At 58.1% G+C, this 11,404-nt stretch overlaps 1 protein-coding gene across 2 annotated transcripts in view; it reads left to right on the top strand.

Moving 5' to 3' along the window:
• ADGRG3 (adhesion G protein-coupled receptor G3) overlaps nt 1-10,260 on the top strand; it is an 18,283-nt gene extending 8,023 nt beyond the window's left edge. Inside the window, exons 4-11 of one of the 2 annotated variants that reach the window (XM_059667942.1) lie at nt 37-171; nt 692-731; nt 921-1,021; nt 1,167-1,279; nt 2,330-2,610; nt 2,990-3,083; nt 4,739-5,013; nt 5,793-10,260. In XM_059667942.1, coding sequence (XP_059523925.1) covers nt 37-171; nt 692-731; nt 921-1,021; nt 1,167-1,279; nt 2,330-2,610; nt 2,990-3,083; nt 4,739-5,013; nt 5,793-5,902 — 1,149 coding nt within the window. In that variant the 3' untranslated portion in view covers nt 5,903-10,260. The remainder of the gene's footprint in view (nt 1-36; nt 172-691; nt 732-920; nt 1,022-1,166; nt 1,280-2,329; nt 2,611-2,989; nt 3,084-4,738; nt 5,014-5,792) is intronic. The other variant, XM_059667941.1, reaches the window with a different exon arrangement.
• The last annotated feature ends 1,144 nt before the right edge of the window (nt 10,261-11,404 follow it).

The following is an 11,404-nucleotide window of genomic DNA, read 5'->3' as shown; positions in this document are numbered from 1 at the left end:
CCCTTCTGCAGCCTGGCCCCCCATCTCCCTCCACAGGGCCCCCAGCTCAGCCTGGAGGACGAGGGCAGCGTGGTGAACAACCGCCTGGTGGGCTTGAGTTTGGGCCGGATGCGTGTCACGGCGCTGCCGGAGCCTGTGGAGATCAACTTCTCGCACCCGCGCCAGCCTCCGGTGAGCTCCCACCCAGGCCGGCAGTGACGCAGGGGCAGACAGGCAGGTGGGCACCCCTGGGCACACGGACAGACAAGCACAGGACTCCGCACCATCCGCCCTCCACATCCACCCAGGAGAAACCGTTAGGACCGCACACACAATTGTGCCCAGGGGATGCGTGCCCACCCTGTGTGCGGATGCCCATATGCCTTCGGAACCCTCCCAGTCACGTGCTCACAGAGGTGCACACAGGACCTGGCACACCCACATGCATGCACACGGCATTACACACCCACCCACAGACATGCAACCTTCCCACCCACAGCCCGTCACCATACCCAGGCCCCTCATGTGCCGATCCAGGGGCCATCAACGGTGTGGCCTGTGTTCCTCTGTGACCACGATGCTCCCGTGTGAGCCTTGCACACACATGCTAGGAGGAGGGAGCATGCGGTCCTCCCCCTCCCCTCCCATGCCCTTCTCTCCCCTCTCCCAGCCTCCCCCTGCCTCTCTCCTGACTCCCATTCTCTGGTTTCAGAACATGACCCTCACCTGTGTATTCTGGGATGTGACTAAAGGTAAGGCCTGGAGGACCTCCTCTGGGTGAGACAGGTGGCGGGAATATGGACTCCCTTCGGGGTGCAGGGCTCTACCCACAGGGCCCCTCCCCTCTTCTCCCTCCTCTTTGTTCCCCTCGCCCCTCTCTGGTCCCTCCTCTTCCTTCTCCCCTCCCTCCCCTCCCGATGGTCCTCTCCCCTCCTCTCCAGGGTCAACAGGAGACTGGTCTTCGGAGGGCTGCTCCACGGAGCCCGGAGCGCAGGCGACAGTCTGCCGCTGTGACCACCTGACCTTCTTTGCCCTGCTGCTGGTAACGCCCTCCCCACCCCCAGCACGTCTGGAGGGGCCCAGACTCCTGTCCTGGGAGGGGGCTTCCTGGCAGGGGCCATGGCCTTTGGGGGTAGGTGGGCCTGGCCGCCAGCTGATGGGGTCCTGGTTTGGGGTGTTGCCCACAGAGGCCGACCCTGGACAAGGCCACCGCACAGGCCCTCGTGCGAATCTCCCAGGTTGGCTGTGGCGCCTCCATGGTTTTCCTGGCCTTCACCATTGTCTTCTACGTGGCCCTGAGGTGGGTGACCCATCCCCACTCCCTCCTGTCCTCAAAGGCAGCACACGGTGCCGGGCCAAAGGCACCCTGGTCGTGCAAAATCATATTGACGTCCTCTCCAAACCTTAGTGTCTTCATCCGTAAAATAGGGCCGGAGGTTGCCATGTGTTGGGTCATTTCAGTTACAAGTGGCAGAGACCCAAAGCCCACGGGTGTGTGCGGGCCAGGTAATGCAAAGGCCCCAGTGAGCTCACGGCAGGTGCGGTTCCATCCAGGACCAGGTCCCCGGGAGTCGGTCTCCCTCTGCTTCTCATACTTCGCTCTCTCCTTTGTCAATCGGACTGGCAGCTTCTCCACCCCCAGGGGCCTCCGGGAGCCCAGGCTTGCATCACAGGCTCTCAGCTGTCCTGACGGCTAACATCGCACACGGAACCCCAGAACTGAAGTCTTTCAAATATTTTTAAACAATTATGTAGCCCGGGTGACCGGCGTGGCTCAGTGGTTGAGTGTTGATGTATGAACCAGGAGGTCAGGGCTCGATTCCCGGTCAGGACACAAGCCCAGGTGGCGAGCTCGATCCCCCAATGGGGGGCGTGCAGGAGGCAGTCGACCAATGGTTCTCTCTCATCATTGATGTTTCTCTCTCTCTCTCTTTCTCTCTCTCTCTCTCTCTCTCTCTCTCTTCTGCTCTGAAATCAATAGAAATACATTTACAAATAAATAAATAATTATAGACTAGCAGGAAGTGGTGAACACGGCGCACAGAGTCCCCTGCTTTCTTCACCCCGCTTTCCCCAAAGATGGCATTTTCTAGCCTCCTAGTACCAGTTCAAAACCAGGCACGGACAGCAGGATGCACCCAGGGAATGGCGAGTTACGCCGTTGGGCTGAAGCATGGATTTGAGGGAGGGAGGAGACCGGCAGGGTCCGGGTGGCCATGGGAGGGCTCCTGGGCCGGAACCGGAACCGAAGGGCCCTCACTCTGGCCTGGCCGGGGCGGAGCAGAGGAGGCGGGGAGGAGAGGCCCCGTGATGCCGGCCCTGGCAGCCCCTCGCTGGCCCTCCCCCCCAGGTTCTCCTGGAAGAGGTTCAAGTCAGAAGATGCCCCGAAGATCCACGTGGCCCTGAGCGTCAGCCTGTTTCTCGTGAACCTGGCCTTTTTCATCGATGTGGGGCATGGCCCCCAGGGGCCCCCTGCTGCCTGCGCGGCCCGGGGGGCCATGTTCCACTACTTCCTGCTCTGCGTCTTCACCTGGATGGTCCTGGAATCCTTCCACCTCTACCTGCTCGTCATCAGGGTCTTCAACACCTACTTCGGGCACTACTTCCTGAAGCTGAGCCTCGTGGGCTGGGGTAGGTGTGGGCGGGCCGGGGGAGGCGTGGCCGGGCCGGGGGAGGCGTGGCCGGGCCAGGGGAAGCGTGGGCGGGCCGGGGGAGGCGTGGCCGGGCCGGGGGAGGCGTGGCCGGGCCAGGGGAGGCGTGGCCGGGCCGGGGGAGGCGTGGCCGGGCCAGGGGAGGCGTGGGCGGGCCGGGGGAGGCGTGGCCGGGCCGGGGGAGGCGTGGCCGGGCCAGGGGAGGCGTGGGCGGGCCGGGGTAGGCGTGGCCGGGCCGGGGTAGGCGTGGGCGGGCGGGGGGGGGGGGGGCGGGGGGGGGGCGCGGCCGGGCTGGGGGAAGGGGGCGTGGCCGGGCTGGGTGTGCATCCCAGCAATGCCGTGCCTCCTCCCCCGCCCAGGCCTGCCAGTCCTCATGGTCATCGGCACCGCGAGTGCCAGCAGCTATGGCCTCTACACCATCCAAGACCAGGACAACAGGACCACACTGGAGCTGTGAGTGGTGGCTGTGCGGGTAGGAGTGACGCCGGGTCCCTGGCTGCACATATGGAGGCCAGAGGGAGGTGGGGAGAGGAGAGACCCAGGAAGTCAAGGCGAAGGATCCTCCTATCCGCAGGGGTAAACTGAGGCCTGGAGAGAGGATATGCAGTGCGCGAGGGGTCCTGAGAAGGAGGAGAGAGACCCAGAGCAGGAGGCGGGATGCCTTGCTCTGGCCTGGTCCACCACCAGTCCATCTGGCACTTGGGGACGTGTTTTTTTTAATATATTTTTTAATTGATTTTTTACAGAGAGGAAGGGAGAGGGATAGAGAGTTAGAAACATCGATGAGACAGAAACATCAATCAGCTGCCTCCTGCACACCCCCTACTGGGGATGTGCCCACAACCAAGGTACATGCCCTTGACCGGAATCGAACCTGGGACCCTTGAGTCCGCAGGCCGATGCTCTATCCACTGAGCCAAACCGGTTAGGGCTGGGGGCATGTTTTTAAAAGTTCCCCCTACCCCCAATCTGACAGGCCAGGCACTCGGCTGGATTTCAGCCCCCACCTGCCCCCGCAGCCAGGTGCCCTTGCGCAGGGCACAACCTGCTCACATATCCCCAGCAGCTCTGGTCCTATCTAGGCTCTGCCTCTGTGTGGCTGTGTGACTTTGGGCAAGCTCGTCCTCTCTCTGCGCCTCAGTCTCCTCATCTGTACAATGGGGTGGAGGGCTGACAGACATGCTCTTTTGGACTTTCACCCCTGCAGTGCAGGGGGCAGTGGGGCAGAGCCAAGCCCCTCCCAGGGCGTCTGTCTTGGGCCCATGGCTCTGTGCTAAGAGGGGCTGGTCATGTCCCCTGGACTCAAATGCAGGGGCCACAGCGTAGACTATAAGATAAGTGCATGTGGCAGCCGGCAAGGGGGGGTGGGGTGGGGGGTGCTGCATTAGACTGGCAGTCACACACCGTCTAATGGGCAGCTGCCAGGCATGTGTGTTGTTGTTTGTTTTTTGTTGTTGTTTTTTTGAGTGTGTGGTATATTTTTTATTGTTTAAAGTATTACATGTGTCTCCTTTTTCCCCGATCCCCCCCGCCCCCCCCCCCCTCGCCCCAGGCATGTGGTTTTACAACAAAAGCAGAAATCTGGGTGCTTATGCCAAACCTCCTACTTTTTAACCGATGATCATTAATTCTTTTTTTTTTACAACATCATGTGGGGCATATCTTTTTTACAACGTATCTTTGGGGCCTAATTGACCCTTCTGCACCCACTTGTCTAAAGAGACAGCAGAACCCTAGCCGGTTTGGCTCAGTGGATAGAGTGCCGGCCTGTGGACTTAAGGGACCCAGGTTCGATTCCGGTCAAGGGCACAGTGGGAGGCGTGCAGGCGGCAGCTGATCAATGATTCTCTCTCATCACGGATGTTCTATCTCTCTCTCCTTCTCCTTTCCTCTCTGAAATCAATAAAAATATATTTAAAAATGAAAATAAAATAAAAAAGAGACACCAGACCGGAGCCTCCCAGAGCCCCTCCCCCAGGAGAGGGGGTGGCTGGGTGGAGACGGGAAGGGCGTCTTCTTGGTCGCTGAAGGTCAGTCCGGGGAGACAGCCCAGGGCTCGCTGGTCAGCAGGACCCGGCCCCGTCCCAGTGGCCACCCCCCTCCCCCAGGTGCTGGTTCCGGGAGAAAACTGCCCTCTACGCCACCGTCCACGGCTACTTCCTCGTCACCTTCCTCTTCAGCGCGGTGGTGCTGGGCCTGCTGGCCTGGAAGATCTTCACTCTGTCGAGTGCCACGGCCGGCAAGGGGCAGCGGCAGCACTGGAAGGGGGTCCTCACCTTGCTGGGCCTCTCGAGCCTGGTGGGCACGACCTGGGGGCTGGCCATCCTCACGCCGCTGGGGCTGTCCACCATCTACATCTTCGCACTGTTCAACTCCTTACAAGGTGAGGCTCCTGGGCCCGGCAGGTGGCGGCTGCCCCGTCTGCACCCGCACCTGGGGCGGGAGGTGGGGATGGGAGGCAGGGAGAGAGTGGTTGGCAGGAAACAGGATTCCATGAGGCCAGCTCAGGTCAGGGCTGCTGACGGTAAATATCCGACCCAGGCCCTCGGGCAGAAAGGCTGGCTGGCCTCAGGGGAGCTGCTGCCAGGCTCAGGAAAAGCCCTCCAAACCAAAGCAGAGATTTTCTCCATCTTTCTCTCTGGAGCCACGTGCATCCTCTCACCTTCTTTTCTCTCCGCTGGCCCTACCCGTGGCCCCCAAAATAGTCACCTCAACCCAGGAGGACCTGCCAAGTCTAGTGACGACGGTCTGATTAGGTCTCTTCCAGTTCTTAGGAGCGTCAAGGATCTGATGGGGCCGCCTTAGAAAGATAGAAACATCAATGATGAGAGAGATTCATGGATTGGTGGCCTCCTGCACGCCCCACACTGAGGATGGAACCCGGGCATGTGCCCCCACCAGGAATCGAACCGTGACCTCCTGGTTCATAGGTTGACGCTCAACCACCGAGCCACGCTGGCTGGGCACCCTTCATATTTAGACCTGAACTCCAAGATGCCTTTTTGATTCTTTTTCCGGTTTCATTTTTGCCCCATTTCCCCATAAATTCTTGAACTTTTACGATGGGGCTATTTCTCCTCTGGGCAGCCGCCGCCAGGCCGCCCAGCTCCCTGGCCCCACCCCCACCCCTCACTCCGGGCCCCCCCGCCCTCTCCTCCTCAGGTGTCTTCATCTTCTGCTGGTTCACCGTCCTCTACTTCCCAAGCCAGACCACCGTGTCCTCCTCCTCCGGCACCGCCCGGGCTGAGCAGACCCACACGGCGTCGCAATGACAGGACTCGGCTCTGACCCACTGTGTGCACCTGGACAGCTCCCGGCCTCCCTCTGGGCCTCGGTCTCCACGTCTGTACAGTGTGGCTGGGGAGGGAGGGGGAGGGACGGGGCAACCACATGATCTCAGAGGTCCCACCCAGATTGGCTCTGGTATCAGGATCCCCCAATCCAGGACTGCAGGGGCTCAAGGTTCCCATAACCCTGAGCCTCCTCCCAGCACAGAACAGCACCCTCACCCCTGCCGCTCTGCACACCCCCTCACCCCACCCCACCCCTGCCTTCATAGAGAAGCAGCCCATCTCTGCCATTGCCCACCGTCTGGTCTCAGTAAGAGGAGAGTCTGTTGCTGGCACAGCCCCTCCAAGGAGCCCAGCCTCCCCTTCCTCCCTGTTGTCACTGCCTTTCCACCTGCTGGCTCCCCTGCCCGTGGTGAGGGGGCATTGAGGAGGCGTCAGCCCCTCAGGCACCAGGTCGTTGTGAACTGGAGGTTTGTTTGGGGGCTTGGGCCAGTCCCACCATGGCCTATTATCACAGAAGAACCCCCACCATTTGGGGGGCTGCCAGCCCTTCAGGTGCCAGGACACTGACATTCAGAGAATGCCACTCAGTGGGTGACACCCCCAGCAAGGCCCCTGTTCCCATTCTGACTGCCATGTGGGTGGCTTGACCTCTGATCTGCTGTCACAGTAGGGGTCACGGTGAGGGTCACAGTGGGCTGGAGGTGCAAGGCAGGGGAGGGGGCTGGGCTGAGCAGAGAGAGGGAGCACATCCCCCAGCCTCCCCCCCTCCCCCCTACGCACACCCCACCGGGAATCTGAGCGCCTACAGCTACAGAGCAGGTGCTTTGCCGGCCTCACTAGCCCGTCAGCCCAGCCCTGGTGCGTCTGGGCCTGAGCAAATATCCGCCACCTAGTAAGTGGATGTGTGAGCTCGGCAGCAGCCTGACAGCCCTGAGCCAGGGGTGTGTCCCAGGCCAGACCCTGCTTCCAGCAGCTGGACCTCTGGGTCACAAGCAACCGCCTGCTGTTTCCTCCATAGGAAACAAAAGGAGGCAGATAATAGCGATGGAGGAAGAGACAGAGAGATAGAGCTAGAGAGAGAGAATTAACAGATGAGCTGATGCAAAGGGAGAGATCAGAGAGGGACAGATGGAGAGAGACACAGCCCGCCTCCCCACACCCCCTTCCCCAGCCTGCGGACAGGAGGGCAGAGCCCTGGGACGGTCCCCCTCCCGGAGCCCCATCTCCACCATCACGTTCCTGCTCCAGCCTTGACTTGCTAACCAGCGGGGAATGGCACCCCTCCACCCGCACCCTGCCCAGGGGGCTTTGCAGCCGGTCAGGCACATTCTACAGATGAGAAGCTAGTCCAATGAGACCCTCCCCATGGCCCTGGGGCTGCCGGCCTGCCAGATGCCAAGTCGGGACCAGCAACAGATGAAAGACAGGAAGGGGGGGGCCCTATTTTAAGCAAGTCACCGTGTTCCTGGAAGGGAAATCCTGGGGTGTGGACATCACAGCAGCTGAGCCACAGGCTTCGGTTTGGTGCACACACTTGGTGGGGCTGGGGGTTTATCCTCACAGACCTATGATTCTCATGCCAAGGATCTCAGCTCCCTCCCCCCAACACCTCGGAGTTGCCAACCTGCGCTCAGGAAGAGCAGGGGGACGCCAGGGTCTGAGGGCCTGGGTTCAAATCCCGCCTCTGCTATGAAGGGGCCGCATGTCACCGCGCCTCTCCGAGCCCGCTTCCCGCTCCGTAAAATTGAGACGGAGTCCTTGCCTCGTCCTGAGAACACTAAGTGAGGTGACGAAGTCAAGTGCCCCGCACAATTCAGGGGGAGGTAGTTGGCTCCCCGAGTCCCCCTTCCTTGGCTTAAAAGAAGCCAGGTGGAGCCCTTGTGTAAAGCCTGTATGTGAACTAGGAGGTCCGGGGTCCAGGTGTGAAGGTTACGGCTCCCTTCCAGATTCCTTCTCAGCTCTGTCAAGTGCACAGCCCTGTGTGGGGATGAGGCATGGAGGCCCCGAGAGGCCCACCAACTTGCCAAGGACCAGTTCCTCTCCCGCTGAACCTGTAAGGCGGGGTGGCAGCAGCTGCCCGACAGGGTTGATGAAGGATTAAATGAGACATTGGCTGAGAGGGCTGCCTGGTGCCCAGCCCGCCTGGTCCCTCAGGAATGTGACTGGGCCAGAACTTGGTCTTGGCCATCACCTTATCAGGCCCTGGGCTGCAGGGCTCATCGGGGTGCTGCAGGATGGGCCCCCCCACCATCACCACCATGGCTCCCCGATTCTCTCCACTCTACCCCAATTTATTTACTCCTAGTATGTTTTTATTACAATGTAACAAATATACAGGAAATTAGAAGATCTACTTATTCTGTGCTCTGTGATAGGTAATATCAAAAGACAAAAATTATTCACAAATTAATCTAGGAATACAATGCAACTTCAATAAAGATTCCAAATGATTCTTTAAGACTTTTAAAAAGTTATTCTAAAATTTATATGGAAGCATTTAGGCCTCACATAGCTACCTCAACATATATGAAAGAGGGCATAGAAGGAAGACTTGAACTACAGATTCTTTAAGAAATTATTACAAGACCATAATGATAAATCCAATATGGGGTTTGTGCAGGGATAGGCATGAAGACCAGTGGAACAGAATAGAGGGCTGAGTGGCAGGCTCGTGTACACTTAGGAGACATAATACATGACTAAAGTGGCATCACCAAGAAGGATGAACGGTCCGATGATGGCTTTGGGAAGTTGGCTCATTATATGGAGAAAAATAAGACAGACTCTCTCCCTAACCCCTCAGAATTTGGACTAGGCTGGCTGACCCCGGGGTGGGCTTCAGGCAGACTCAAGGTCTAAATGGAATGCCAAAATTATGACGTTTTAATGTAGGAACATATGTCGCAACCGAAGGGCAAAGAAGGACTTCTCAGGCAAAAATTCGTAAGCACGAAACATCAGACTCAAACCCGGCAAATTTAATCACATCAAAGTTAAGGTTTTCTGCTGAAAGAAGGACACCCAGGGATTTATTAGAAGACACGGGACAGAACCCGGGAAGACATTTGCAACATCGAAAACCAGAGAGGAGCATCTGGAAGTCCTGCCAATCAGAAGAAGGACGTCCCCAGTAAAGAGAAATGGGCTGGAGTCTTAAGGGACAATTCAAGAGACGGAAACACCTAAAACGAACACATTAGTACATCAAGACACGTTTAAAAGCACGAGAGACACACGTTTAATAGGGGTACCGGAAACTGGCAAGCGTTAGGAAGCCAGATAATACCAACTGCTGGCAGGCGCGAGGGTTCTAGGCTCCCTCACGCCTTGCAAAAGGTGGGGAGAGGGTAGGTTTCAACTGCCTGGAGAAAAAACGGGGTGCTGCTGCTCTCCCAGGTCCTAAAGGGACAGGCCCACGGCCTGTGTGGCACTGTCCGTTGTGGGAGGGAGTTGGTCCGTCCCTGTGAGAGCAGGGAGGTTATTCATGTGGATCCGTGCCGTGGACACACAGCAGCACAGATGGGTCTTGAACAAAGTGAAAATAAAAGAAACAGGAGGTCTGAATGCAATATCATTTACACAAATTAAGAACAGCAGCGTGCAAAACAATGCTCATTTGGGTGGAAAGAAAAACACCCAACAGAAAGGTTGCCTATCGGGAGCAGGGAATGGGAGTAGGTGTAGGGACAGAGGGAAGTAAATAAATATACAAAGGAAATGAGATGGTGCATGGGGGGGAGGAGAAAGAAGCCCATCTATGTTCCATCCACCAGCCCAACACGTCACTGGCTTCCCGCTTCCTCGTCCCTCCTGCCTTCACCCCGGTGAGGTGCCCACAGAGCTAATCGCGGGGTGCGCACCAGGACTGAAGTCCGCGCGCGGTCTCGTGAGCATCCCCTCCGTCTAATTTATCCTTCACCCGTTATTTCCCATGACTGCATACTGTTCCAGCTGGAAGAAAAGAATCCTTCTTTACTGTTGAGAATTGAGGTCAGCCCTACCTTTCCACCAGTAACAGCAGCTATACACCCTTGTCCGGACAGCTGCAGTGTCTCCCCAGTATTTCACCCCCGAACCTCCACAGGGCCGCAGTGTGACTTTTGTGGGTCTCTTTTTCTCCAAAAACAGAAACGGGAAACATTTTAACCATGGCTGTGCTTTTCAACGGGCTCGCCAACATTCCTGAAATGTTAACGATCAGCTCTCCCGAGCTGGCAGAGGCTGGCTCCAGCCCACCGCCGGCCAAGGAACCTGCAGCCCAGGGCTTCCGGGTCCGGACCGGGGTAGTGACAGAAGACTACATTTCCCAGAAGCCTCCTCTCCCAGGAAGGCCCTCCGCCTCAGAAAGCCGTTACTATGGAGACAGACTAAACAGATAGTACAGGCTGTCCTAGGAGGGTGAGAGGGGAGTAGGGGACTGAGGGTGGCTGGACCCTGCCTGGCAGGGAGGGTGGGGGAAGGTGCTGGTGGTAAAGGGGCTTCTTCAGCCCTGACCTCTCTGGGGAAGTTTTCACTGTGTGTGTGGGGGGGGGGGGGGGGGGAGAAGGTAGGGGGGAGGGTCGGGGGGGGGCAGGAGGGGGTGGTGTTGGGGAAGAAGAGGTTGCTTCTGGGGAGGGTGTAGAAAATGAAGTGTGGGATGGGGGACGCTTCTGGGCCTCTGGGCAGGGTCCAGGGCACTTTGAGGCCGGAATGCCCGCTCCAAACTGCACTGTGGCTGGCGACGCGGCCTGATACGGGGAAGGAAGTACTACCGGTTCTGATCCAGCTCTGCCTCTGATGACAGTGCTCTGTGACCGTGGGCTCAGGCCCCGTCTTAGCTCCTGCTCTAGCTGTAAGCCCCTGCTGCCCACCGACACCTTGGCCCTTTCCGCATCCTGCTTCTTTCTTTACTTACCGTTCTCCCCCCCCACCCCCCGCCCCGCCTCCCGCACACTCTTCTGGGATTTCCCCATCTCATTTAGGCCCTAAAGTGCATGGATTTCAGAAATATACCCAGATCGGCTATTTACTAGCTCTGTGACCTTAGGCTGTGCTCTTAACCTCTCTAGGCCTCAATTTTTTCATCTGCAAAGTGGGTATCATAATAGTGTCGGCCTCGCAGAGTCATTGGAGGATAAATGAGCTTATCTCTGTAAAACCCTTAGTTTGCATGGGAAACTGTAAACACCTGATTATTATCGCTGTCTCGGAGCTCATCGTCTCTGTGTCCAAGAAGCAGACAGGGCTGTGTTGCTTGGCTGCTGGGCTCAGTGGGAGGTTCGCCTGCAGGGAACTGGGGTCTTGAAGGGGCCTGATGGACACAGGGCCTCAGGTGTGATATTGACCCCCCGGGACTCAGGTGGGTTGATCTCCAGAAAAGCAGCAGACGCGTTCAGCTCCTCCGGAGCCCTACAGAATGTCAGACCTGGATGGAAAACACCTGTCCCTCCTTTCATAGTACGAAGGGGAAACTGAGGCCTGGAAAGGGGCAGGGAATGGTTC

Source organism: Myotis daubentonii, chromosome 15 (genome assembly GCF_963259705.1).
Source record: "Myotis daubentonii chromosome 15, mMyoDau2.1, whole genome shotgun sequence".
NCBI classification, from domain to species: domain Eukaryota; kingdom Metazoa; phylum Chordata; class Mammalia; order Chiroptera; family Vespertilionidae; genus Myotis; species Myotis daubentonii.
Note: the sequence above shows the minus strand (reverse complement) of the source record. Positions and strands in the feature narration are given on the sequence as shown.